Raw genomic sequence first — 27,145 nt, 5'->3', positions numbered from 1 at the left:
CAAGTCCAAGCGTGTCATTAAAAGCTGTTATGTTCACAGGCAAAGTAATGTTTCTCTTATATCAAGCTGAATGGCTGCCATGACTGACCATTGAGCCCTTTCTGGCACTTGTAGGCCCCAGACTCCTGTCAGCGGGGAGGCTGCCTCATCCCTGCCGTCTGTCAGGATTTGGTCTGCTCTTAGAGGAAGAGTCTTTCACAAAAGGCAACTAGGGTTGCCTCGGCTTTTGTTGCATTTCCCAGCTGCTCCGTATGGTTTGGGTTGCCTGGACAACCTTACAGGCCTTTTCCTGGTTTGGCATGGGGCCCACCTTGTTGACGTCCAGACAGCATCTCCTATCCGATTAATGACATTGCCAGACTTAAAGGCATAAGTAGAAATGATGAGTTGATGTCCAAGGCAAAGCCATGACCTAAGCAAAACTGCCTGATCTCTGGGAAGTGGCCAAGTGAATTTGGCAATGTTTGGTAAACCTGGATTTGAAAGACTCCTTTGCCCTTCTCCCTCATTCTCCCCTCCCCATTTCCTTGGATTGCTGCCCCCACCCCCTCCTTGGCTGAAGCTTTTACATGATGCTCCTGATTCATTTGTCCATCAAACAATGAGCAGGATTTACTTCTGGTCCAGTTAACTTATTTTTTAGCCCTGTTTGGACATGCAAATAGCATCTTGTCTAAAGCCTGATGGGGAGGGGTTGAACTCAGTCTAATTTACTCTATTACATCCAAGTTGAATTCCACCAACAAAGGAGCAGACTGGGGAGAGAAGATGCCCAAAGCAGAGAACTTGCTCTGTTGCAGTTTGTTTTCCTGCTGCCATCACAAAATTCTGCATGACAAAACACCCGGCCTTGCTTTCTAGCTCCATCGAGGTTCCAGATTTCCAATGGAAGAAATGATTTTTCTCCCCTAGGGCAATAGGAAATGCACGGGTTAAAACAACCAGAGCTGAAGGACACAAATATAGGAAGGGGGTGGGAGGAACAAGTGCAAAAGTTGTTGGCATGAAAAACAGTGTATTTTTGCAAAGTTATTGTTATTGCTGTTATCTGAATGTATATAAAAATGGCCATGGTGCAGCAAAACAAGATAAACAATGGAATGAAATTCTCCATGGTAAATATAGAAAACAGTAACATCCTGCATAGTAACAATAAACATGAAAACATTCACTGAAAATAATAAGAACTGTAATATTCTGGTAGTTTAATTAAATTAGTAAATAATAATTAGCTGTAAACAAACTCACAATAATCTCACTCCTGAAATTTATTATGTAAATCCCTCAAAGGGCCTCCAAATAAGATCAATCTTTGGTGCTTTCCCTTTGGTATTTTCTCATCATGCTGGGTCATCTGGCTCATAAGCCTGTAGCTTTTTAGGACCTGTAGCTCTTTAGGTATGGTTAAACTACCGTTTTATCTAACTTTTATCTTTAATCTTTATCTCTGCTTAATTTAATTTAATTTCCATGTGGCTAAATTTAGGAAAGGTAAAGATTAAAAATAATTGTTACATAAAATTGCATATTTATGTATCACTTCCTTGTACATTCCAAATTATTTTGTGTTACGAACCGGTAATAAAACCAGCAACAAGGGTAGTTCTTGACTTTCAACCACAATTGAATCCAACATTTCTATTGTTAAGTAAAGAGATAGTTATTAAGTGAGTTTTGCTCCATTGTATGATCTTTCCTGCTATAGTTGTTAAGTGAATCACTGCAGTGGTTAAGTTAGTAACACAGTTGTTAAATGAATCCGGTTTCCCCATTGACTTTATTTGTCAGAAGATCACAAAAAGTGATCTGATGGCCCCCGGACACTGTAACCGTCCTAAATATGAACCAGTTGCCAAACTTCTGAATTTTGATCACGTGACCATGGAGATGCTGCAATGCCAACCAATCATAAATGTGAAAAACAGTCTTAAGTTGTTCTTTTCCAGTGCCGTTTCAACTTTGGTCACTAAATGATTAGTTGTAAATCAAAGACTATCTGTAAACCATTTCTAACAGGGTTCTATTTGTTTCTTTTATTATTCTAAAAGAGAAAGTAAACTGCTACAGTACTGAGAAACAAAGGGAAATGATGACTAGCAAAAGCAACAATTTTGTGAGGCATTTTGTTTTTTTATTGATGCAGATGTAATATTTGTCTCCATAATCCTTTTAGATGATGATGGTAAGCAAGCACGTAGCTCTGTTCCCCCACGCACGCACGCGCGCGCACACACACACACACACAAACCTTCCAAGTGATGTCAGCTATATTTACTGTAACTTTGTCTTCTCATAAATGAAACACCACGTGAGATACATTCATTTTATCCTCTGAATTATCTAATTGATAGGACACCTCAGGGCTGTTTCACAGGGCATTGAGGTCTTTTTAAGAGTACTTTAAATGAACCAAATAGAAGTCAAGAAAAATTCAGATAACATCTACTTTATTTGCAAGTGGCAAAAATTATTTTTTTAAAACTTTGCAAAGAAAAGTATTGCACCTCTTGTAGCAATTTTTACAAGTTTTTGTGCAATTTTATCAGATAGAATTGCAGTTTACTGGAATATTATCTTCTTTATTGCTGAAAATCACAGAATAACATTTACTGAAGACCAGAAGTGGGTTGCTCCGGGTTCGGCTGAACCGGTAGTGAAATTCAGGCCTGGGTTGCAGAACTGGCAGCGACCCAGACCTGCCATGCTTCCTCACCACCGCCATTTTGGTTTTTAGTGACAGCGCGTGCACAGTTCACTGTAAATTATTCTGTGCATCCGCGAAGAACAATTTACAATGAACAGCACGTGCGTGCGTGCATTATGAACCTGTAGTAAAACTGGTAAGAACCCACCCCTGCACAAGACCCAATCACTGCTTCTTCACTGTTCTTGTAGAATGACGAGAAATCCCCATTTAATATGTCTTGACTACCCCGGGGAAAGGCAGGCTATAAATTGAGCCTGGAAATGTTTTAATTTATCTCAATCTTTTCAGATTCAACTGAGGCACCCATTTTTTCTAAGACCAGTACATTCTTGGGGGTAAGGACAAATACACTTTAAGCAGATTTCAAATGTGAAACTAACATCTTTCACATTATAAGGGCTTATTTGCACTGCATTTTTCACAGTTACCCAGATATTTGATTATTATTATTTTTGGCAGAGATGGATAAGATCCTGCTTCAAGTCCCAGTTCAGTCATAAAAGTCTGTTCGGGACATTGCTCTTCAGCCCAGCCTGCCTTATAAAGTGTTTGTGGTGATAAATGGAATTCAAAGCAAATCCTGTACAGTATGCCTGATTTCCTTTGAAGAGTATAATCTGAATTAATACACCCAGTTGACCTTTGGTGATAAACTCTTAATTTTGATCCTTGATACTTGTCATGAACTAAATATTCATGACTTCCTCTATATTTTCTAATTAGCTGAATTAGTACACCTGTCCATATTGTGGTTTTTGTTTCACTGGATAAGTCATAATGGGCTAGCTTCACACAATGTAATTCCTAAGCAATCCATAAGATGATTTATGATGCTGTTTGAACAAATCAGTTATATCAGTCTTCTAGCTCTCTTCTTGAATAGTTTTCATCCTATATAGCAGGGGTCTCCAACCTTGGCAACTTTAAGACTTGTGGATTTCCACTCCCAGAAATCCTCAGCCAAAGCTGGCTAAGGATTTCTGGGAGTTGAAGTCCACAAGTTTTAAAGTTGCCAAGGTTGGAGACCCCTGCTATATAGGATAGTGATCCCAGTCTTAAGAAGAAGCAATGTTGCTCACGGACCTGGAATCTTTTAGTTCTTGGTATCACGCTCACTTGCCATTACTTTATTTCTTTAAAATTAGCCTACATGTCTACACATGTCAGTTAATTACTTCTTGCATATTGATGAGTTGCAGATCCAAGTGTCTGTTTTCTTCTATTTCATGAAAGCTTCCTTGTGATCTGGTGATGGTTTCTCTTTGCCACAGGTGACTAGACAAATATATTTGTACAAGCTCAACCACAAGCATTTTTTTTTCTGTCTGTCTGGTTTCCCCCACCAGTTTGAGAAATTTAAAAGGCACTTTTAGACTGTAGAGGTAATCCTTAACTTACAACCACAGTTGAGCCTAGAGTGTATGTTGCTAAGTAAGAGGAAATGTGTTAAGTGAGTTGAGTTTTGCCCCATTTTATGACTTTTCTTGCCACATCTATTAAGTGAATCACTGTGGTTGTTAAATTAGTAACATGGATCTGGCTTCCCCATTGACTTTGCTTGTTAGAAGGTCATAAAAGATGATCATAGGACCCCACTACAATGCAACCGTCATAAATACGAACGAGTTGTGAAGCATCCAAATGTAAATCACGTGACCATGGGATGCTGCAACGGTCATTAGTGTGAAAAATAATCATGTCACTTTTTTCAGTGGTGCTGTAACTTTGAACAGTCACTAAATGAACTGTTGTTGTAAGTCAAGGACTACCTGTAATATACACTGCATTTATTTATGTTGCTCACCAGATACAAAAAAATTCACCTAGTTCCAGTTTTGGTCATGTAAAAGCCATTCGGGGTTAGTTTTGTTGCTGTTTTTTAAAAGCAAGCAATTGTGATTATGCTGTGTTTGCACAATGCTTATTGATGTGGAAAGATGATACCGAAACAATATCATGGAATTAATGTGCAGTCTTTTTTTATATCTTTGATTTTTGCCTCATCTTGTGAGGACCTGCCACAACAAAGTTTCCTGTGCTGTGGTCATTCAGTTAGCATCACTAAGGGAGAGGTTCTTAATGCGTCTTTAAGAAGTGGTTGGTTTCTGCCACTTCACAAACTGATTTTGATCATATGCCAGCTTTACTTACATCAGCAGCACTGGGCTCCTCAAAAGAGTGTAATTAACATCTGGGAAAAATACAAGAGTGAAAAGGGATGGGCAATTTTTTTAAAAAAACACTATAAAAATTTTGGGTAAAAGAGAAAGCCCAAGACTGTTTTGGAAATAGTTGTTTTACTTTTTGTGAAACCATCTTTGTCTTTTCCTTCAATTCTAACATTGAAGTCATTTGAACTATGAGCAAGCGTGCATCTAATAATAGAGACTTGTTACTTAGGAATGGTCAATCAGAAGCTGGTTTCGCCATTAAATAGCATGTTTCCTGTCCATATATAGCACAATAAGGTTACATTTGAAGAAAGGTTGCAAATAATTTTATATTTTATTGTACTGAATATGCATTGACTTGAGAATATTATTTTGGAAAACAAGAAGCAGGACACCCAGTCACCCAAAGTAATTCAGACTAATTCAATTAAAAAAATGTTTCATTCTCTCATCCCTTCTGTTTTTTATTTCTATATTCCAAATTACAGAATAAAGGTAGTATCAGTATCAGTAATTGGAAAAGTAATCCTATTCTTCCATACAAAAACACGTTGCTCAATGCTGCTCAATAATCATGTTGCTGAAATAAGGTGTTTTTCACATTTAAGCTATAACTATATAATGCAAAGTTGGATCAAAAATCTTAGGATTTGTGGAAATATTCATCCCCCTTTCTGTGCTATAGTTTGTTTTATGGTTGCCTTGTTGCTATGTTAGTTCATCTTCCTCCCTTCTACAATCAAAGCCAGGAATTTTTGTTGGCTTCTCAGATGATCCTGTAGATTGCATTAAAAAAAGAGAATCAAATCCTCTTATTCTTCCATCTAATTTATTTTACTTTTCTTTATTTCTATGCTGTTCTGCACAAATTCAGTTTTTCTTCCTGATTCTGGACAGCTTTGTAAGAAAGTTAGGCAGCCAAGGAATTCTAGAATGAATGCCTAAAACGTCTTGAATTTGTTCCAGTGTAAGCTGAAAAACTAAATGTGGAAGTGAATTTCCTGAGTCTTGAAAGTTAATAATTTCCTGACTTCTGGGGCTAAAAGTATGGCAGGAAGATCTAATAGCCCATATTTAAAACATACCAGTTCCTCATAATGGAAAAATTGGCAAATAGGAGTATTAACAATTATATATGTATATATATAGGAACAAGGTATGTCAATTATGTGTAGACTGAATGCAGTCACCAATCTGGGATATTCGTTTTTCCTTTATTCTTCAAAATGGTAACCACATTTTCTCCAGGACTGCAAAGAACTCTGATTATTTGAGTAGGATGAAACAGCCTCTTCTGAAATAATTGATTCTACTGCAAGACTAATTTAGAAATGTTAAATTCTTGCTAGAATAATTAAGAGGCTTTTTATTTACTTCTGAGCTCACTCACACAACCGGTCAGTCCGTTGTGTATGCGTGTTTGTCATTTCTTTCTTTTACCCTATCTCCAATCTTGCCCAAAGAACAAATAGCAAATAGCCTACAAAGCTAGTTGCCAATTGGCATCTTCTGCTCACTAATTAGTCTGTTTCATGATTGTTAATTGAAGCTGCATGTATGGAGTTTGTGTGCTGATTGCTTTAGGGATTTAGCCACAGAATTTCAAACATGAGAATAAATAAATAAATAGAAAGCTCCATTACTGTATGCTTTCTTTACAAAAACACATTGCCTGTTTTCCTTTGCAGGCAGTCCATGTGGCCACCAGGTGTTTTTGTCACCAGCTTAAAATTCCTGCCAGTGACTATTTTCTACCCTCTATGCCAGTGTTTCTCATTCTTGGTAACTTTGAGATGTGTGGACTTAAAGCTCTGGAATGCCTGATAGTTAAAGTCTATACTGTATATCTCAAACTTGTCAGGGTTGAGAAACACTATTCTATGCATCTTATCTACTATATCAAAACTGGTGCATCGGTCCAGGAAGCTTAATTTTGGCTGCTAAAATTGTCAGTATTCAACATCTTGCATGGTCAACCTAATTATTGCATATGGTAATGGGTTAAAAAAAGATTGCTCCCTTGTTTAAACATTTCTGATCTGTGCCAAAAACACAATTTTCATGTGCCTTAAAAAAAATTAAACAAGCAATGCCTTTTCCTTGTGCCTTTCATAGAGGGACTGCTTTATGTCAGGGTTCACCAAAGTGGTCAGTATTGTCCCCCAAAGGTCAATATATTCTCGTATACATGTAATAAATGATTGGGGCTCAATGAACAGTCTGAAACGTCATGAAAAGGTTAATAAGCTTAAAGAGTTTTGAGGCCCCTGCTTTGTCTGAAAAGACTGTAACAGTAGTGGTTTCTCAAAGCCCAAATGAATCCTTGTTGTTATATCTAAGTGTTCTAATGAACATAGTGCAAGTAACTAGCAACCCATACTTTCCAATTCCTATATTGAAGGGGATTTAAACTAGGAGTTTGGCCTTTTCAGTGGTAGCCCCCACATTGTGGAACATGTTTCCCCAGAAGATATGATTGGATTCCACCATCTCCTAATTTAGGTAGGTCTTAAAACCAACTTGTTTCATCAGGCTTTTAGACTTTAAGATAATTATGTCTTAGTGGAAGAGGTATATTGGGTTTCTATTTTTGGGGGTATTGTTGACAAGAGGAATTGCTGCGATTATTGTTTAATGTTGTATGGTTCCTGCTATGCACAGTATATATGTGAGTGTATGAAAATGAAAAAATGGAAAATAAAAACCTTTTACAGGGGGAAAAAAAAGAAAGAAAAAAGATAAAGAGTAAAAAAAAAGATAATTATGCGTGTCCATTTATTATTAATTTTATGACGCCTAGAGTTATATAATTTTATGACACCTAGAGTTATTATATTCTTTTTATTAAACCAAAATGGTTCCTAAAGATATAAAATAAATGTGCATAGGACTATAAATTAGAGGTGTCAAGTATGTTGACTCATGGAAGAGTAAGCCGGCTAATAGCAACTGCTTGACCTTTTGCTTTTCCATGGACACAGATCTATGCTTTCTTTTAATATTGTGTCTGAATGGAAGAACTCTAGCTTGTTCTTGTCTTCAAACATAAGAGTTATATTCTTTGGCTTATGACTCTGGTTTATTAGCAGATAAACAAACCCCACCTTCTGATTTCTTTGCAACACTAAACAAACCACAGCCAAGACTTCCATGGTTTAATAGAATTGGAAGGGACCTTGGTGGTCTTCTAGTCCACAGTTTCCCAATCTTTTCGGCTTTACAGACCGGTCAGAGTGGGGTGGGGGAGATGGTTTTCGGATTGTAGTGGGCAAGTGCTCTCTCTCTCACGCAGCTCCATTTGCACTGATTAATTGTTCTTACTTTCAGAAAAAATCTCTTTAATTGTAGGTTGGATATCTCTTTAATAATCTTCCATCCATTTGCAACAACCAAAGAGCATGCCTAGGCATATTAACTCATTCATACTAAGCTAAAATTCTTCAGAATTCTGGCTTATGGGGATACTGCATGTTAATTCAGGGAATAGTAACACTCGCCTAAGCCAAATATTTTGTATGCACCTCCTGCCATAAAGCTGCTGGAATATTTTGATTTATAAATGCAGTGAAGCCTTTGAATGGAATGTGATCAAGAACATTAGCTCAGTTAAATCCTTTCCCAACATGGCTGTAAACTTGGAGTCATCGGTAAATAAATAGAAGAGTAGAAAGTTGTAGTTGGTTTCAGCCACAAGAAGAATGCCAGGCTATCAGTTGCATCCTTAAATGCCACCAAAATTAAATGAAAATCAACACCTTTAAAAAGGTCAACATTTCTCATGAGGCTTAAATACGAGGTTGATTTTGACATATGACTAATCACCAATCTAACATCCAGGATCAGGTTACAGGAGGCCGTTTCACAGGAAGCGCATTACAATCTAGATTCAAATCAGATATTGCAGAAAGGCCAAGATGATATGAATAATTATTGAGATAAGGGCGGGGGTGGGGAATTAAGCCTGCCTAAGAAGGGAGGGGCCCCTCCCCTTTAGCTAAAATGCCAATGAATATGAAAGTTTATTTTTTGATAATAAACATTTATCTCTCTCCCCGCCCCTATCCCACCCTTTTTTTTCTTGCTAGGATGAACTTGACCTTACGGATAAGCATAGAGAAGCCATGTTTGCTCTACCAGCAGAAAAGAAATGGCAGATCTATTGCAGTAAGAAAAAGGTAAGACCTTTGAAGTATGCTTCCTCCATGTTACAAGCAGTCCTTGACTTATGACCGTTCATTTAGTAACCATTTGAGGTTATAAGGACACTGAGAAAGTGGTCTTGCATTTACAACCATGACAGTATCCTCATGGTCACGTGATCAAATTTTGGGTGCAAATAGAACTAATATGTATTTACAATGGTTGAGGCATCCTTGGGTCATGTGATCGCCATTTGCCACCTTCCAAGTCAACTCCAGACAAGGAAAGTAAATTGGGGAAGTCAGATTCCCCAATGACATGATTTGTGACATGATTCATTTAACAACTGTAGTAATTCACTTAACCATGGCAAAAAAGACAAAATAAGATAAAATTTGGCATGATTACTTAACAACTGCCATGCTTAACTGGTCCCAGTTGTGGTCACAAGTCAAGGACCGCCTGCATTTTTCTTTTTCTTATACTTTTGTTCCTTTTTTTCTGAGAAACAAGAAAGAAAAAAATGCTTCAAAATGCTTTTGAATCAGTTTGAAGAAACAGGAGGAAATTTATTCTGTCCTGCAAATGCATAGACCAGATCATAAGATTCCAAACTAGCATGATTATTTGTATCCTGAGAGTTTATTCACAAATGCAATAAAATTACATTACAATAATTTAAAATTCTAATGAAGCAGCATGTAACATAAATCACTCTGGACATAATATTTATTCTATTCATTCTTCATTGCACAGATGTAATTCTGTAGTATTTTGTCAGCAATACAGAATTTTAGCTACATTACATATCACCTTAAACTTATTGTTTGGCAAGAGAAAAGCATCGTGTCTAAGTGTCCTGGCATATCATCCAACCAATCTTCTTTTTAAAAAGAAAGACTAGATCAGGTAGCACATATATTGACTGCTTTTGACCACATATTTCATCAGTCAGAGAGGGATTTAGCTAGGTTTTGTTAGCTTCAACCTTGATTAGAGGGTTTTTTGGGGAGGGGGTGTTAATGGAAGGTAGCATGTGGTAGTATCTGATTAGTTTAGGATCTAGTGCATTAGGTGAACCTAAAAATTAGGTTAATTCAATGGCCAGATATGCAAATATGAGAACACAGCCATTGGGAAATAATGGCAGTTCATCAAGAGTTGCTTCAACAATGGGATGGGTGACAGATAAATTTAATCAATAAGTTAAGTTCAATTTTTTTATTATCTGTGGTCTTCCTTAGGCTTGCACTTTATATTTGATCTCCAGAAGGTGCTTTGAAGTGCAAAGGAAGACAAATATATCTCTAGACTGCAACCCTTTAAAACAGCCGTACTTTCTGCTGGAATTATACAATGATTTTGCAAGGGTTTCATGTAATTGTGAGGAAGATGCAGTTATTTTAAAATATAGGAGATAAATGCTATATTTGCACTCGCACACACTCTGAAACACTTTGGGGAGAGTGAATCTGAATTGTTGCATTCTTCTAGTATCCTTGTTCCACATACTTTTGCTTCCATACTGAACACTTTTTAATAGAAGACTCTGCTATTTCAGGATTGTGTTCAGAGACCGGAGAACTCTTGGGATCTGGTGGGATAAAAATATCTTCCAAACAAATTAATACGATTTAGTAGGAAAAAAGACAGAATTGTAAAATGCAGCCCTCTAAAGGCCAATGTACTAATGTCATGTATGCTGTTTGTAACTCCATGGCCAAATGTAGCATAAATGAAACAGAATTATGTTTTAGAGGAAAAGCAAAATTATCTCATTGCCAGTTCTCATTATCAATTGGATTTAATAGAATCTGTATTGTCTCTGCTTTGAGGCGGGTAACATAGCTAACTGGCAAGCCAAGAGCAACTAAGCAAAAAAATAAAAATTTGGTTTAGAAAGTTATAAGTGTATCATTTATCATTTTCTGAGACAGACCATTTGGGTTATAACCCATCAAAATGTTTTAGGATCTGTGGACAATGAAACATTTGTAGAGGTAAGATGGATGAAGATGAGAATAGTTGTTTCCCAGGATTCAGGAAGGGAAGGGGAAAACTTATTTGCTGAAATTTCAGCATAAACAGCATACATAATTTCAGCATACATAAAATAATGTAATGTAATCTGAAAGAAAAACAGCTCAAGAACAAGAAAGACCCATTTTATAGTGGAATGAATTGTCTAGAGCAGTGATGGCTAAACTTTTTGTTGTCGTGTGATGAAAGTGTGTGCATGCAATTGCGCACATGCCCTCACCCATAATGCAATACATGCATGACACCCATACACACACATACATGCGTGCCCCCTATGCTCCCCCAACCCCGTGCATGCGCCTCGTCCCCCCTTGCCCATTTTTGGCTTCCAGGTTGGTGCAGGAGGCTTTCCAGGCCCAAAACATGGCGTGGGGGACTGCACGCACCCTCCCACACCCCATTTTGGGCCTGGAAGGCCTCCTGCACCAACGTGGAAGCCAAAATGGGGCATGGGGGCTCTGCACAAGGCCCTGAAATGCAATGCGAGCACCCCATGCATGTGCCCCATCCCCTGTGCATGCATGGCAGAGACTGAAGACCAGCTGGCCAGAGGAAGCGTGCACTCATGCGCAGTGGAGCTGGGCTGGGATGACTATTGGCATGGCCCCAGAGAGGGCTCTGTGTGCCACCTGTGGCACACGTGCCATGGGTTCACCATCACGGGTCTAGAGCAGCTGAAGATGTGTGGCTTTCAACTCTCAGAATTCCCCAGCCAGAAGGGAGATGAAGTTCACACATCTAGCCAAGGGGGAGAAACACAGACCTAGAGATAATTCGGAAACATCTTCATTAGAAGTTTTTTTTCCAAGCAAAAAATAGGCCTGTTTTTAGGCACATGTTTCAGCTGTAGATCAGGGAAAGTTTTTAGGTCAGGACTTCCTTGGTCTTATGATTCTCTAAACGACATCACCCATCATTCATGATCATTTGCTGTGCTAGTTTGGAACTATGAGACTTTGTCTCTAATCAGTCTAAACATCACCAGGCTCAGGAAGTGATGATTGAACTATTGAACCCTTTTCAGTTCAAATTCTGTGTATCTAAAAAAGAAAAACTTGTGAGCTGTGGCTCGTCTTTTTTATGTTCATTTTATTTCTTGTTGAAATATTAGTTGTGCAAAAGTTAATGTTCTATTTCTGTGTCAAAATAAAGGCAATCTAAGTGGATTTTGAGTAAATGGATTTTGAACAGAATAAATATTAAGCCGAAGGCTTCCTCAAGTAAAGATCGGTGTCCACTGACTACATGAGATATTATGGTGATCTAATAGTGCTCAAATGGGAAGGAGGCTTGGCTTTTTCAGATTCAGGCAAGTGGGGTTACCTGCTTCCATCTGCTGCAGATCGATCATAAACTAAAATCTTATTGTAAATATGATAAGACCATTCTTTTCCCCACTTTTTTTCTGGCATCCCACTCACACAATACAGATACTCCTCAGCTTACAACAGTTTGTTTAGTGATGGTTCAAAGTTGAAACACTGACAAATGCTTTTATGACTGGTCCTCACACTTATGACCATTGCAGCATGATCACCTGATCAAAATTTGGGCACTTGGCAACCAGCATGCATTTATGATGGCTGCAGCATCCCAAAGTCATGTGATTGCTATTGGTGACAGCTGGCTTACAATAATTAAGTCAGTGGGGGAAGGTGGATTGGCTTAATGGCCATGTGCAATTCACTTAATAATGTCTGTTATTTGATTAACAACTGTGGCAAAAAAGATCTCAAATCCAGCAAAATTCACTTAACAGCTTTGTTTAATAGTGGAAATTCTACCCCAGTTGTGGTTGTAAGTTGAGGATTCACTGTAATTCAAACCTTTGGAATTTCCTCTTCATAGGCAGTACAGTCCCCATCACAATATGCAGTATTGCTGTTTTATTTTTTTAACTCCCATCGAAAACAGCAACCTGCCCTACTACTGACAGCTGCACTTCAGAAATTCAAAAGCCGCTAAAGAGGGACACCTGCAGACATTGACTTGCCCATCTGTGCTTATGGTATTGGAAGAATTTAAAGAACAATAAATACAGGCAACATGACAGGGAATGTCCATCAGCTGTATACCTCTTTTTTATGGTCAGAACTGGCTGCTTCTGAAAACGGAATGGCAGATTTGCTGGGTTCATCAAGACAATGGTATTTAAATTGAATAACAGGAACCAGCTGCTGTGAAAGGACCTCCTATCTTTGTGCCACAGTGTCTAACATAGTTTCCATAACTATCATGATCTTGAAGGGGGGGGGGTGAACAGAGAAAAGTATCTGAATTTTGCAGAAATCTGAATGGTGTTATGATAGCTTTCAGCAGACAGTGAAACTCAGTTCATAGCTTTTTGTGACCTGCTTTTGAACTTTTCAAAAGAACCTGGTTGTCATTGAGATTGGATGCTGACCAGCTTTGTCCTGTTATGACAGAAGAGTTCTTTCTCTTATGTTAAAATAATGAGATAAATGGAACCTTTAGGCCTTCATTCACAAATCTATCCATTAGTTTGTTTAGGACGGTGACTTGGCCATGAGCATCAGTGGTCAAGGATTAAATCTGTTTTAATGCATCGTAATAGGGACGCAGTGGGTCAGTAGCTAAGACACTGAGCTTATCGATCAGAAAGGTCAGCAGTTTGGCGGTTCGAATCCCTAGCGCTATGTAATGGAGTGAGCTCCCATTATTGCCCCAGCTTCTGCCAACCTAGCAGTTCGAAAGCATGTAAAAATTCAAGTAAAAAAATAGGGATCACCTTTGATGGGAAGGTAAATGGGAATGTTCCGTGCACCTTCGGTGTTTAGTCATACTGGCCACATGACCACGAGGTGTCTTCAGACAGCGCTGGCTCTTTAGCTCTGAAATGGAGATGAGCACCACCCCCTAGAATCATGAACGACTAGCACATATGTGTGAGGGGAACCTTTACCTTTACCTTAAGGCATCAGAAATATTGAAATAAATATTGAATTCCAGAGAAATGTCAGAATGAGACAGCATATCAGTCTCTCTCTCCCTCCCTCCCTCTCTCTCTCTGCTTACCAATGCTTTTCAGCTTCAATGTTGTTGAGGGTGGCTGTCCTGTTAAATTACAGATAGTCTTCAACTTACAATTGGGGCCAAAATGTATGTTGCTAAGTGAGAAATTTGTTGTGAATTTTGCCCCATTTTATCACTTTTATTACTCCATTCGTTAAGTGAATCACTGCAGTTGTTAAATTAATATCATAGTTGTCCCAAAGGTGCTTTTTTCAGGAGGCAACTGAACTTTTTTGTTTTTTCTTTGAACATGTTTTGCTTCTCATCCAAGAAGCTTCTTCATGCAAATGGCCAGCTGTCTGCAAGGGATATAAATCCTTCCACTATCCAGTCAGAGCGGAAGAAGCTTCTTGGATGAGAAGCAAAAAGTCTTCAAAGAAAAAAAAAACAAGAAAGTCGAGTTGCCTCCTGAAAAAGCACCTTTCGGACAATCATGATGTGGATGACTGAGAATCTCTACAGACTTTTAGTAACAAGGCTGTTAAGTGAATCTGGTTTCTCCATTAACTTTGTTTGTCAGAAAGTCACATATTCCCGGGACACTGCCACCATCGTAAATCTGAGTCAGTTGTCAAGCATCTGAATCACATGACCACAGGGATGCTGAAATGGTCATAAGTGTGAAAAATGGTCATAAATCACTTTTTTCAATCCTGTTGTAAGTTCAAACGGTCACTAAATGAACTGTTGTAAATCAAGGATTATCTGTAGTTGGATTGCTGAGTTTACTTGTAAAACAGTGTTAGCAGTATCAGATACATACAGCATAGAACCAACATGCCATTTTAATGACATCCACTGAGATACGCTAAAACGTCATGCCCACAAGTGTAGCTTTAAAGGCATAGGAATTGTATAAGTTGAGAATGGAGAATTTCCAGATTCATTCTGTCTCATTAGGATTCAGCTTGAGTCTGTTTTTCCTTGGGCAGGAATTCCACCACATCACCTGTTCAACCAGAGATGGAGATGTATAATTGGACATCATCCATTTATTAATGGCAGGTCACACAACAGAGGTGGGGTGGCGGTGAGGTGAACAACACTTGTAACGCATCATGTCAGTTCTTCTGCACTTGACCGATAAGCGTGTATTCTCCACTGCTGAAAGTCAACCTTTGGTCATCTCCATAGCGTTTTTCATGGGGGCTGGAGAGGGAATCAATCTATAGAGTATTCTGTTCATTTCCTCGGGATTCACTGACTCAAAATGATCCCCCAAAACCACACTAAACAAAGCTCCCATCTTTATTTTAACTTGCTGAGCTGGCATGCAACTCTTAGATGTGAGTTATTTTGTTCTCCAGGTGACCCAATTGCAAGTCTTTCTCTCAAAGTTTACTTGGTAAAGGTAGAGTAAGTGATAAACATGCCAGGTGACTATCAAAGGTGGTGAAATAAGTTTACTTTGCTGCTCTTATTAGCTTCATTTTCCACTTTGGTCACATCCATTCTTCAACTATGCCAGTATCATCTAGGTTTCTCTTCTGATGCCTCAGAAGTATTCTCTAAAGAAGTTCCTCCAGAACTTCTTCAAGAGAACTCCCAAGCAACCTTTGGAAATTTACAAATCAATTTAGCAATTGAGTGCAGATTGTTTAAATAGGTCTCTCCCCTCCCAACTATAGCATTTGAAAACTCAGCAGAACAACATGATCGGAGTGTAACCTGACTATTCTCACATCACATCTCAGGTGCTCCAAGATCTAATGTAAAGCCTCCTATGTGGGTTGTGTCAGTGATCATCTGGGATAACCCCATGATTATTCTGGTAGCCATAGTCTGATGAGTTGCCTCCTCTCTCTAAGAAGATAAAGTCCTTTCATACTAAAAGCCTGGGGTATTACCGCCACCCTGACCAAAAAAGAGGTCCGCAGCAGCCTGTGAAGCAGCTTTTTGCTAAAGTGTAGCCACAAACCAGGCTTCCCACTTAGTTATCTGCAAAAGAGTACCTTTGGTTTGCTGGAGATTTTCTGAGATGACATCCAGCAGTCTTACTATCTTGGGGTCATTGCTATTGCAATATCTGAAACCCAGAAAGACACATCTACGTGGGAGAGACTTTTGCAGGATTCAATCTGGGTCAGTCACTGGGACCAGAAGTTTTGTTCTTCAGAGCTTTTGGGCTCATGCTGGAACCCATCTTCAGGGAACTTCTCTCTAGCAGAGTTTGGGCTGTTCTGGGCGTGGTATTTATAGTGCCTAAAGTGGCTTTTTAGATGTTGATTGGGGTGTGTTGATGACTGGCTTTTAAGTCATTAGCTGTCTTTTGCTTGTTTTGCCCATCCCTTGCCTTCTAAGTATTGGTGGTAAGTATTAACTAGGCTGGTCATAAATCAACATTCCTGTTGACTGATGAGAGGGGCCTGTTTCCCAGGTTTCAATCACTGTCTGTTTTTGTGCCTGCTCGTCCAACAATCTTGGAGCTGCAAAATTGAATGTGTGACCTTGAGAGTGACTTTTGCCCACGGTAATATATGCCAGGTCTGCCCTCTTATCCACCATTTATTTTTGATTGAGGAATGTTTTATTACAGGCACCCTTGGCATTTAGAAACATCAATTAGAACCTCTGTCTCTTCTCTACATTAACCTTTGCACATTTGGTGCCCCAATGGTTCAGGTAGTTTAGATTCATGAATAATCAAAGAACACCCCCCCCCTCCTAATGATGAGAAGCCAAAACAGTCCTAATTCAGAAAAATCAGAATATATATATAATTGTAGAAATAAATGGTAGCTGGTTTGGCTGCTTAAAATGAGAAATCAACAGGAAGAAAAGGTTAATTCTTTAGAAGCCCAAGTCCATGTGCAATGACCCAAAACAAGAATGCAAGTATAGTTTCAGTATAATTTCCAATAAATAGAACAGTTGTTCTGTGGCTCCAGTTGAGAGGCGGATTTTCGGATTATGATAACAGCCTTTGAAGTCATTTTAGGCCAGTGCGTGACCCTAATAAGAAAGGGAAATGAGGCTAGAAAGATTGCCTTGTCAGGGAGATAAAATACAGATCTGAAAGTAATATCGTTGTGGGTGGATTTGATTTGCAGCCAATCCCAGTGTGCTTTCTTCTCAACTAAGCTTCATAATTCCTAGAAAACATGTCACTAGGTGAAGAAAATCATTTCAAGTTCCTTTACAGTCAGGTCTGAAAAAAAGTGAAATATATTCTGTGTTTTGTATGGAAGGTGGGGAGAGTATTGGCTTTCATTTGGATAATGACTTTCTAATTAATGAACGGTTCGTCCACATATCATTATGGAAATATAGCACTTGTTTCAACAGTGTGTGTGTGGGTGTGTGGGTGTGTGTTTGTATCCATATCTTTGATAATTTGGTGAAGAGAAGACTGAAAATAGAAAATCCAATACCCAGCTCTGAGTCATGGCAATCCAGCCTCTTATTTTCTCATATCTTATCCTACAGAATTCTGATCCCAAATTGCCAGTCAAAACCATTGTGGTTTTTGAATGTCCCAGTTTCAGTTAAGAACGTGCTTGAAACTGAAGATTCAAACCTGATGGTGGGATTTCAGAAATAGCTCCGTGTTTTGGAAGCTTATCAAATTGAGATTCTAGATGTTGACATGTGGTAAGGATGCAATGATTTGTGAGAACCATTTTCCTCAGATGGATTTTAGTTTAGTTTATCCCAGCTGAAGAGGTTATATCAGTAAAAAGAGAGCCAATTGGGTGTAGTCCTTTAGGCACCAGTTTAGTAACCAGGAAACCATGAGTTCTGTTCCCACCTTCATCATGAAGCTAGCTGTGTGACCTTGGACCTGTCACTCTTTTTCAGCCTTAGCAAGGAAGGAAGAAATGGCAAATCTCTTCTGAAAATATTACTAAGGAAACTGCAGGGGCTAGTCCAGGGGTCTGCAACCTTAAACACTCAAAGAGCCATTTGGACCTGTTTTGCACAGAAAGAAAACACGGAGCCACAAAACCTGGTTGGGCATGGTCAACTCAATGTCACTCCCACCCAGTCACATGACACATACACCCCAGCCACGCCTACCCAGGTTTTGTGGCTGAGGTGTTTTCTGTGGGAATTGCATCTTTTTCTTTCCCACCCTGCCTCCCACCCTCTCTTGTTTTTTTCTCTTTTCTTCTCCCTATCGCCTCCTTCCTCCCTCTCTTCCTTTCTTTCTTTTCTCGCCCCTTGTCTTTCTTGTTTCTCTCTTTTCCCTCTCTCATTCTGTCCCTCAAGCTCTCATGTCTGTGTCCCTCTCCCTCTCTCTCCCTCCTCCTCTCTCTCATTTCTCTCTTTTTCCTCTCTCATTCTCTCCCTCCAGCTCTCTCATGTCTGTGTCCCTCTCCCTCTCTCTCCCTCCTCCTCTCTCTCATTTCTCTCTTTTTCCTCTCATTCTCTCACATCATCATTTTCTCATTTCTCTCTCTCTTCTTCTCCTCTTTTCTCTCTCTCTCATTGAAAGAGGTTGCAGAGACCTGGCCTAGTCCAAGCAATCACCAGAAATTAAGACAAATTTGAAGGGAGAGAAAAGAAAAGAACATTCTGTTATTTGGTTTGAGCTCAGTTAGAGAAAAACCCATTCCAAATAACCCATAGATATGTGTTTTGCAAGGGTGGAGGAAATGTTAAGTCTTCTTCACATAGGCATTGGTAATCTAGAAATAGCCTTCCAAGCTTCATTGCAATCTTTATTCTTTATAATGTTAGGCAATGATAAAAACAGAAATTGATTTTTGTAACATTAAAAGATGGACCCCACTCACTAGAAATGTCTATTCTCTTATTACAGATCATTATTGTAACTATTTTCCAAGATTATTTTTTCTTTTTCTAAATGACTGCGCATGCAGGCTGTTTGAAAAACGAGAAATGAGAATAGGGAATGATAAACAATGAGAAATAGCCCTAGAATTGCTTAGGCTATAGATACATTTTAACACTGAAGTGCAAACAGAAAGACTAAAATCACTGACCAGTTTAGCTGGATTTTATGAAACGAGAGACTTCTCTTCTAATCTTTTGGAAAAGCTTTATTAAATTGCAGCAAGTACTGATATAACAAAAATATGCACATCAACTCTTGAAGCAGTACTACTCTATGAGTATGCCTATTCTACTCCCCTCCCCATTTATTTTTGGAGAACTTGGCATCTTTTGTATAAATTGTTTTTTAAGATGATGGATTTAAGTAACAACTATAATATTAGCAACTGTCTTGCAAAAATGAAAACAATTTCTCATAGTCATGCACATACACTGAGCCAATTCAAGATTCAAGCTAAATTGCCTTTTGTGTGTTAAAATTCTTATTACTAGAACGGATGTGAAAAATTGAAGTAGATTGGTTAGAATGATTTCTTTGTCTGTGCAGAGAATATTACAGTAGCCATGGTGATTCCTATAACAGATTACTCTTCCTTAATTGGACTACTCCTTTTAAGCATGTGACAGGGAGAGATAACTGGGTGCAGTGGCTCATGAGTGACTCTTAACCCAGTCTTTGTCATTAGGATATTTGCTGGGATACAAAAATAGGGGAGCGCCTAAAGGAAAGACAAGATGTCAATGTCTTTATTTTTTTTAATTGCAGCTCCCACAATTCCTTGCCATTGGCTGTGGGGGAAAAAATTCAGATCTTTCAGTTCTAATGTGTTTTATAAATAAAGACACTTTCAAGTAATGCTCCTTGTGTCAGTAAGGACGTGTCTATATACATATCTACAATATATCTATATAGATATTCTGTAAATTTGTAGTCAACATTGAAGGGGTTTGCTATTGACTTCCCACTCTTATCCTGGTGGTCTATTTAAATCTGATCCTATTTATGTATTTTTTTTAAATATACCACTGTTAACTTGCCAATCTTCATCAGGAGTTTGCTGTCCTTTCCTTTTTCCTACTATTGTTCTCTTTGTCCAAATTCATATGCCCCCTCCTATTACCCTCCAGATGTGTTGGACCAACTAGCAGAATGTCATACTGGCAGAGATTGTTTGTATTTTTAATCCCAACACATTTACATGAAGGAAGGGCAGTTTATTCTCTCTATCCTGTGTTATGTCATTCAGGAAGGAAGGATGAGTTGAAGAATGATGAATTCCCGTCTATTACTGGTATAATCATCAGCTGTTGCAAACAGTTTTAATATTAGATGCCTTTGAAATATACCAGAAGGCTAATAACAAAACTGACCCATCAGAATAACAGAGTTGGAAGGGAGTTTGAAGGTCTTCTTGTCCAACCCCCTGCTCAGGCAGGAAACCCTATACCATTTCAGACAAATGGCTGTCCAATCTCTTCTTTAAAATTTTCAGTGTTGGAGCATTCACAACTTCTAGAGGCAAGTTGTTCTACTGATTAATTGTTCTGTCAAGAAATTTATCCTTAGTTCTAAGTTACTTCTTCCCTTAATGAGTTTCCACCCATTGCTTCTTTTCCTGCCTTTAGGTGATCATTTTTCATTCAGTTCCAGGTTTGTCATCAGCTGAATGGATAGCCTGAACTAAATATGTATAAGCAACCAACTGGTTTTCATGGGCAATTGAGATAATCTTGAGTGACCTTGAAAAGCTAAACAGGGTGAGAGCAGACTTAAATGAGTTATAGTAGGTTGGACTGGGAAATTCAAAACAAAATGCTGAAAGAAAGCAGTGACAAACCATTCCATATTGCTATTAAGAAAATAGTAGTTGAGCTCAGCTCACAGGAGATAGTCATTAAATATCAGTAATCAGACATTTTATCCCATTTTCCAATTTTAACTCAGGTGAGCTTGGTTCATCTTTTCAATGCGATTCATAATTTATGCTTGCTCATAGCATGAAATTGCAGATGAACATATCTGTCAATTTAAAGCTTTACAAAAAAAGATCTAAATCTTTTTCTTGTTTGGAAAATCTAAAGATCTGGACAGAATCAAAGACAGTGAAATCAGGGGAGAAGCACACACTCAGAGAACTGGTTGTTACACCGGTTGAATCCCACCACTGCTGTACATATAGACACAGGATCTGGATATATTTGCCAAGGTCTTCACTGCTACTATAAGTACTAGTTTGTGGGGTATTTCTTGACTGCTGGTTCCTTTATTCTTCATAGTCAATTCACAAAAGCAGAATCTATCCACCCTGGTACCAAAGCATGGTAAAATTATAAAGTATAAGGCTGATGGTTGTACTGTTGTAATTAATTTGGCCTTCATTATAATTAGAATTTTCACTGTATTCATTGCTAGAACTTGCAAATTATTAACATTTGCATGTTCAGCTTTCATATCCTACTTTTCTGAGCAAAATTTCAGAAGTGGTTTATTATTACCTTCATTGTGGGGAGAGTAACTGGCCCAAACTCAAACACCTGGCTTCTATGCCTAGGGCAGGACTAGAACACAGATTTCTCTGACATAGAGTAGTGCCTCACTGGTCCAAACTAGTCTCCATCTTATACTGCTTGATTTGCAGAAGTGTAACACAACAGCATTGTGACTGAGTGATTCTCAATGTGATTTAGGATAGACCAATGTTAATAAAAGAGCAACCTTTCAGGAAATGTATGATATTTCAAAGTATGGTGGATCAAATTAAATTTCTTTTTATTCAGGATCATGAATGCTTACCAGTTAGTAATGTTCAAATAAGTACAACCTAATTGGAAATCATTTGTCTGCCATGTGTTCAAAGTCCAGGTAGAAAATACAATAGATCTTTAGTGAAAATGAATACAATCCCATCTTTGTAGGAAGTTTGTGAGTTTTTATGTTTGGGTGTTCAAAGCATGTTTTCAGTTACACCTTATACTAAACCAAGGGCATCGCTCTTCTTAGCCCACTTCTTATACCATTCTTCTCAAAGCAGCATTCTCCACCTGGATCGAACTATAACTTCCACACTCTTAGCCAATGTGGTTGGCCAGTTGCTCCTCATTTACTAGCAGTGCTCTCCATTATTTGAGAGAATGCCAAAGTATTTCCAGCCATATACCATATAGTGTTTTGCAAACTATTAGGATAAGTATTTCAGCAGCAATGATGGGACAGAAGTAATACATACATATGTTGTAACAATGGTATACCTATCTACCCACACATCCTTTTGAATAGTTGTCCCTATTCAGGTCTGTCTAGAAACTGGAGAGTGCATAATACAGTAAGCCAGGTGCTTAAACTCAAGGAAGCTCTATAAATATAACCTGTATAACATAACCTCTATAATATTGGCCTGCGAAATGAGTACTGCAGCCATCTTCCCACTTGTCTCCATCTTGGTGCTCTTGAAATTTGTTGAAACGACTGCCCAGAATTGCCAGGTTGGAGAGGCAATTGTTTTGGTTTTCTTCCAGTTGAACGTGCAGAGATGGTGTTCTTAGTTGAGTTCTGTTATGGTTAATTGAAAGCTTGCAAATTGTCTCCCTTAAGACCTGACTGTGATGAAATACAGTTTTGTCTGCCTCGTTCACACCTTTTCCATTCAGAAACCATTTCCCCCTTTTTGTTTTCTGTCTTGGACATAAAGACAGTTAGCCCTCTGAGTCTTCCTAGTGCTGGCTGACCTTGGACTGGGATTATGCCCTGTCTTGTCTGCATATCATCAAATACAGGAAGTGGCTGCAAATTTATGGTCCAGGTGCAGAAATAAGAAGATCCTTTAATTATGACACACTGGCTGTGATTGTTTCGTCTACAACTGAGCAAAAACTAAGAAGGCAAATAAATATTCATGTTGGAATCTATATGTAAAGTAGGAGACAAATTTTGGAAAACAAATCGGCAAAGAACGTGAAACCCTCAATGCGGTTTTCCTTGTATACATTCAAGCTCTGGATGTTAATTGAAACTCAAGCCATATAAAAACACTTGCTAGCTGTTGTTTTAAGTTTCATGAAACTCTGCCATCCTTAGGTTACTGGCATAGAACAAAATCTGAAGAAGTTGTCAAGCCAGGTTTAGGCAAGTTGTACAAACTGATTACACTAAACCTTAGGCAGAGCCCCTCTGTTAATCATCTTTCAAACCATGTGATTGATTGTAGCTCAGACCTGTCTAAAAAGAGGTTTAATCATTTTCCAGATTTGTGCTCCTTACCGTTGCTTACCAGCAGTTACATTGATTTTATATATTATTGGTGTATCACTACACCAATAAAATCCATTGTATTCTACCCATAGTCGGCACAGTTCTATCTTGGGATTGGTTTTAAATCTGTTTTGCAGAGAAGAGAACAATTTGATTTTTTGCTTCTGTTCCATCTACACACTGAGCATATATAATGCAGATGAGAGTATAAAGTGTCCTATTTGAAAGTTAATACATACTCATTACCTAGCACTTAGCCCAACTTTATGGACCTCAAAAATCTAAGCAGTCAGGATTCATTAGTACTTGGATAGAAAAGTATCAGGAAATACTTCATGGCTAAGATGGAAATCTGTAAAATAATCCCAGAAGAAGTTACGTTGGAATTCTTGTATTATTTATGAAATATAAGGCATCATGTTTAACTCAAAAGAAACCTTTGTGTACTATCCTAATCATTTTAATTATGGTTGTATTAAATTCCCCCAGTGAGACTACTGAGTCTTACTAGGAAGCACAATATGAACATAATTCTGTTATGTTGAGCACAAATTGCCATATTTCTTATCCACTGAAAATTGCTTCAAAATTCTCTTAAAGTGCCTCTACTGGATTTATTTAATGGTTTGTATTGTTTAAATTGATAATGGAATGAATTGTCTTTTAGTATTTAAGCTAGTCAAAAAGTATAATGCAGATTTTGTTTAATCATTTAGTTAATGTCTGGCTTTTCATGATGTGATGGACATCATTTTGCAAGGATTGTTGGTCAGTAATGATTCAGAGTTCTTGTAAACTCGTGTTGGTATCTGGTCACATTGTCCTCTGTCACCTTCTTTCAGTTGCCTTCAGTTTATGTAAATAATGACTTTTTAAAATCTAAAAATGTATGTTCAAAATCTGCAGGAATTGTGTACACTTTACATTATTGCTGTACACGTGTCTTTCAGATGTGAATCTGGAGTTCCTTCTTTGAAGCCTTATCGATAAAGCTGGAACATGCTTCTAAGTACAATAGAGTCTGGTGGCATTGTTAATAGTTGATTGTGATATATTATAAAAGGATATATTATACTTTTATGAAGCTGATAAAATAAGCTTTGGATTTTGTTGCTGCTACTCTTGAACTAGTTTTTTTTTTAATTGCACAGATTTTATTTGTGGCTAAAGCTGTTATTGTTTTCCTTAGTATGTTTTGAACCTGTTAAGGAAAGCTGAGGGTTTACTTGTTCTTGGTATTATATACCTTCTTGAAGCACCAATTTGAGAAAATATCTTAATTTAAAAGAAAAGTAAACCACCACCATTGCTGTTTTAACCAACCTCCCATTGACACCTCAGATGCATTTCTTGATACATGGCTGCTGTCCCTCAAGAGCATAAAATTGATCAACAGTCTGTAAAAAAAGAGAAAGAAAAGATGTTTTATAGAAGCTGAAGCCAATTCAGCATAGTAGAATACTTGATCTATCTTGTCTCAGCTCCTTTGGCTGTACTATCAGTCTAGTCTCCCAGGAGATGTTTTTATTGAATGACTCTGGCACAAATTCCCAGCTGAAAGGTGTGGATGAGGGTCAGAGTCAGGCTAATAGTCTACTTGTGATTTTTCCCACATAGTCCATTAAATATCTCCCCACCACCACCAACTGATGTTGTAAACCAGAGACAGAGTTCTTTGGAGGTTATGATAAGATCTGTTTTTTGTATAATCTGATGCATTATGTCAAATATCTCCCCACAGAACTGTGGTGAAAAATGAGCATCTTTTCAGAATATTGATGATCTATTACATCATTTTATAATATTGGATGCATTCCATATGCTGGAACGTAGGTCAAGATAGGAACTGAACAGACAATATTTAAATAAATAAGGGAATTTATTCCAGATGCTATGATACCTACGCTAATGAAGTAGTGTGATCCAAGAGCCAAGGTGGCGCAGTGGTTAAATGCAGCACTGCAGGCTACTGCTAGATCAGCAGGTCAGCGGTTCAAATCTCACCGGCTCAGGGTTGACTCAGCCTTCCATCCTTCCGAGGTGGGTAAAATGAGGACCCAGATTGTTGGGGGCAATATGCTGACTCTCTGTAAACTGCTTAGAGAGGCCTGAAAGGCCTATGAAGCGGTATATAAGTCTACTGCTATTGCTATATTGCTATTGATCCGTTAATATATGCAAGTAAAGTAGTGATATACCGTATATATTCATTTTTTTCACTGAATCTCCTAAGATGGATTTCTCATGGAAAAATTCAGTAAATGTATGTAAGAGCTGAATGTGGTGAATATAAAAGGTTAAAAGTTTGTATTTCTACCAGTATATATTGAAAATCCATTTTCATCATGGTTTAAAACAATGGAGGAGAAGAATTAGTAATGTTTGCCTCCTTGCGTTATCTGTAAAAAGAAGGGGGCATAAGAAAAGTCTAATAATAATATCCAGAGCTGAAGAATCCATTTATATTTTATGAACTTTGTTTTAAATGCCATAATTGTCAAGAGAATTTAAAGTATGCAAAATAAACTTGCTTAATAAGATAATTCCAAGCAACATTGGGGAATTAGAATGGACTAGTTTTAAATACTAAAAATATATTTAGTTAAATGAATCGTAAATGTCCACCTTAATGCAAGAGATGGAATACTGGCAGTTTTGGGGAAAGTAAGATATCACAAGAATTGCATCCATGCTAGAAGCACCATTGGTATTCCAAAAGACTATGAGACTGTAGGGCCCTCTGATCTGAATAATCCATCATCTGGCATATTGTCTTTCATTTTGTAGTTTCTATCCATGTGGTTTTCTTGGTAACATGCAAGAGTTTACCACTGTCTTCTTCTGCATAGTATAAAATGGTGCCTTTGTCATTTCAATTAAATTGATTAGCAGCCTTCAGTCTCTATCTATATTGCTGCTGCCAATAATAGGTTCCTGCTTGCTGGTACTTGGGATGACTGGTATCCCATGAACTCACCTGCTGGAAGGATATACTCTTTGCATATGCTCTTGATAATTTCCCCTCATAGGAATAACTGCCACAGTGAAACAGCGGGGGGCATAGGGGGCTTTTTTAATGGCCTTATAAAATTTAGTATTTTGGGGGGAATTGCTTAAGTCAATGATGTGTTCATAATAGTAATAATATTAATATTGTTGATATTTTTATTGCCATTAATATTGATCAGGTTTTCCATTTGTTTTAAATATTTATGAAATGCTATGAGTAGAGGTTCATGTTATACTTCGTGTTATAGGAGAACAAACATCCTTTGCAGACACTGAAAAAAGAACTGGCTGAGTTTCTAACAATGTTACATTTTGACTGGCTGTCTGGATATTTATGGTAAATTTGCTGTATTATACATGTAGCTTGGTACTCCTTTGTACCACCTCTGGTTAGATGAGCAGACGTTACCCAATAATAAGCATTTGGGTATTATATCTTAATGATAGTTGTGAATACCTATGCAATTATTGTTCATTATTTTCTGCATCGTGTTTTTCTGACTTGTTTTGGGGGTTGTTCTAAATCAGTCACCTGCCTGAGGATCCTTGACCCATTGGGAAAGATCCTGGGTCAATCCTCAGCAGAGGTTATCAACCTTGGCAAGGTTCCACCACAAATCCGCGAAGCCCTTATCCGCGGAGACATAAGCGCGAAGACTAATCCGTGCCGTTCGAAGCGCTAAGGAAAAACGCTACCCTACCGCGATGACATAATCGCGGAGGGCAAATCCGCGCCTTCCGAAGCACTCAGCATCCTAAACCTAAACCTAACCCTAAACCTAACCCTAAACCTAACCCTAAACCTAACCCTAACCCTAACCCAACCCTAAACCTAAACCTAAACCTAAACTTAAACCTAACCCTAAAGCAAACCCCTAAACCTAATCCTAACCCTTACCTTAATTTAAATCCGCTTTCTGCCGCCGCACTGTTTTAAAGCGCCCTTCTGTCGCCATGCTGTTGTCGCGGCGGTGATGACGCACGGTGATGACGTCGCGG

The 27,145-nt window shown here is 38.2% G+C and overlaps 1 protein-coding gene across 2 annotated transcripts in view; it reads left to right on the top strand.

The window, feature by feature from the left end:
• The window catches only part of DAAM1 (dishevelled associated activator of morphogenesis 1), a 159,610-nt gene that overhangs the window by 68,846 nt on the left and 63,619 nt on the right, over nucleotides 1–27,145 (top strand). For both annotated transcript variants that reach the window (XM_032235975.1, XM_032235982.1), the window contains exon 3: nucleotides 8,964–9,053. In XM_032235975.1, the coding sequence (XP_032091866.1) occupies nucleotides 8,964–9,053 (90 nt within the window). The remainder of the gene's footprint in view (nucleotides 1–8,963; nucleotides 9,054–27,145) is intronic.

Source organism: Thamnophis elegans, chromosome 1, assembly GCF_009769535.1.
Source record: "Thamnophis elegans isolate rThaEle1 chromosome 1, rThaEle1.pri, whole genome shotgun sequence".
Classification (NCBI taxonomy): Eukaryota; Metazoa; Chordata; class Lepidosauria; order Squamata; family Colubridae; genus Thamnophis; species Thamnophis elegans.
Note: the sequence above shows the minus strand (reverse complement) of the source record. Positions and strands in the feature narration are given on the sequence as shown.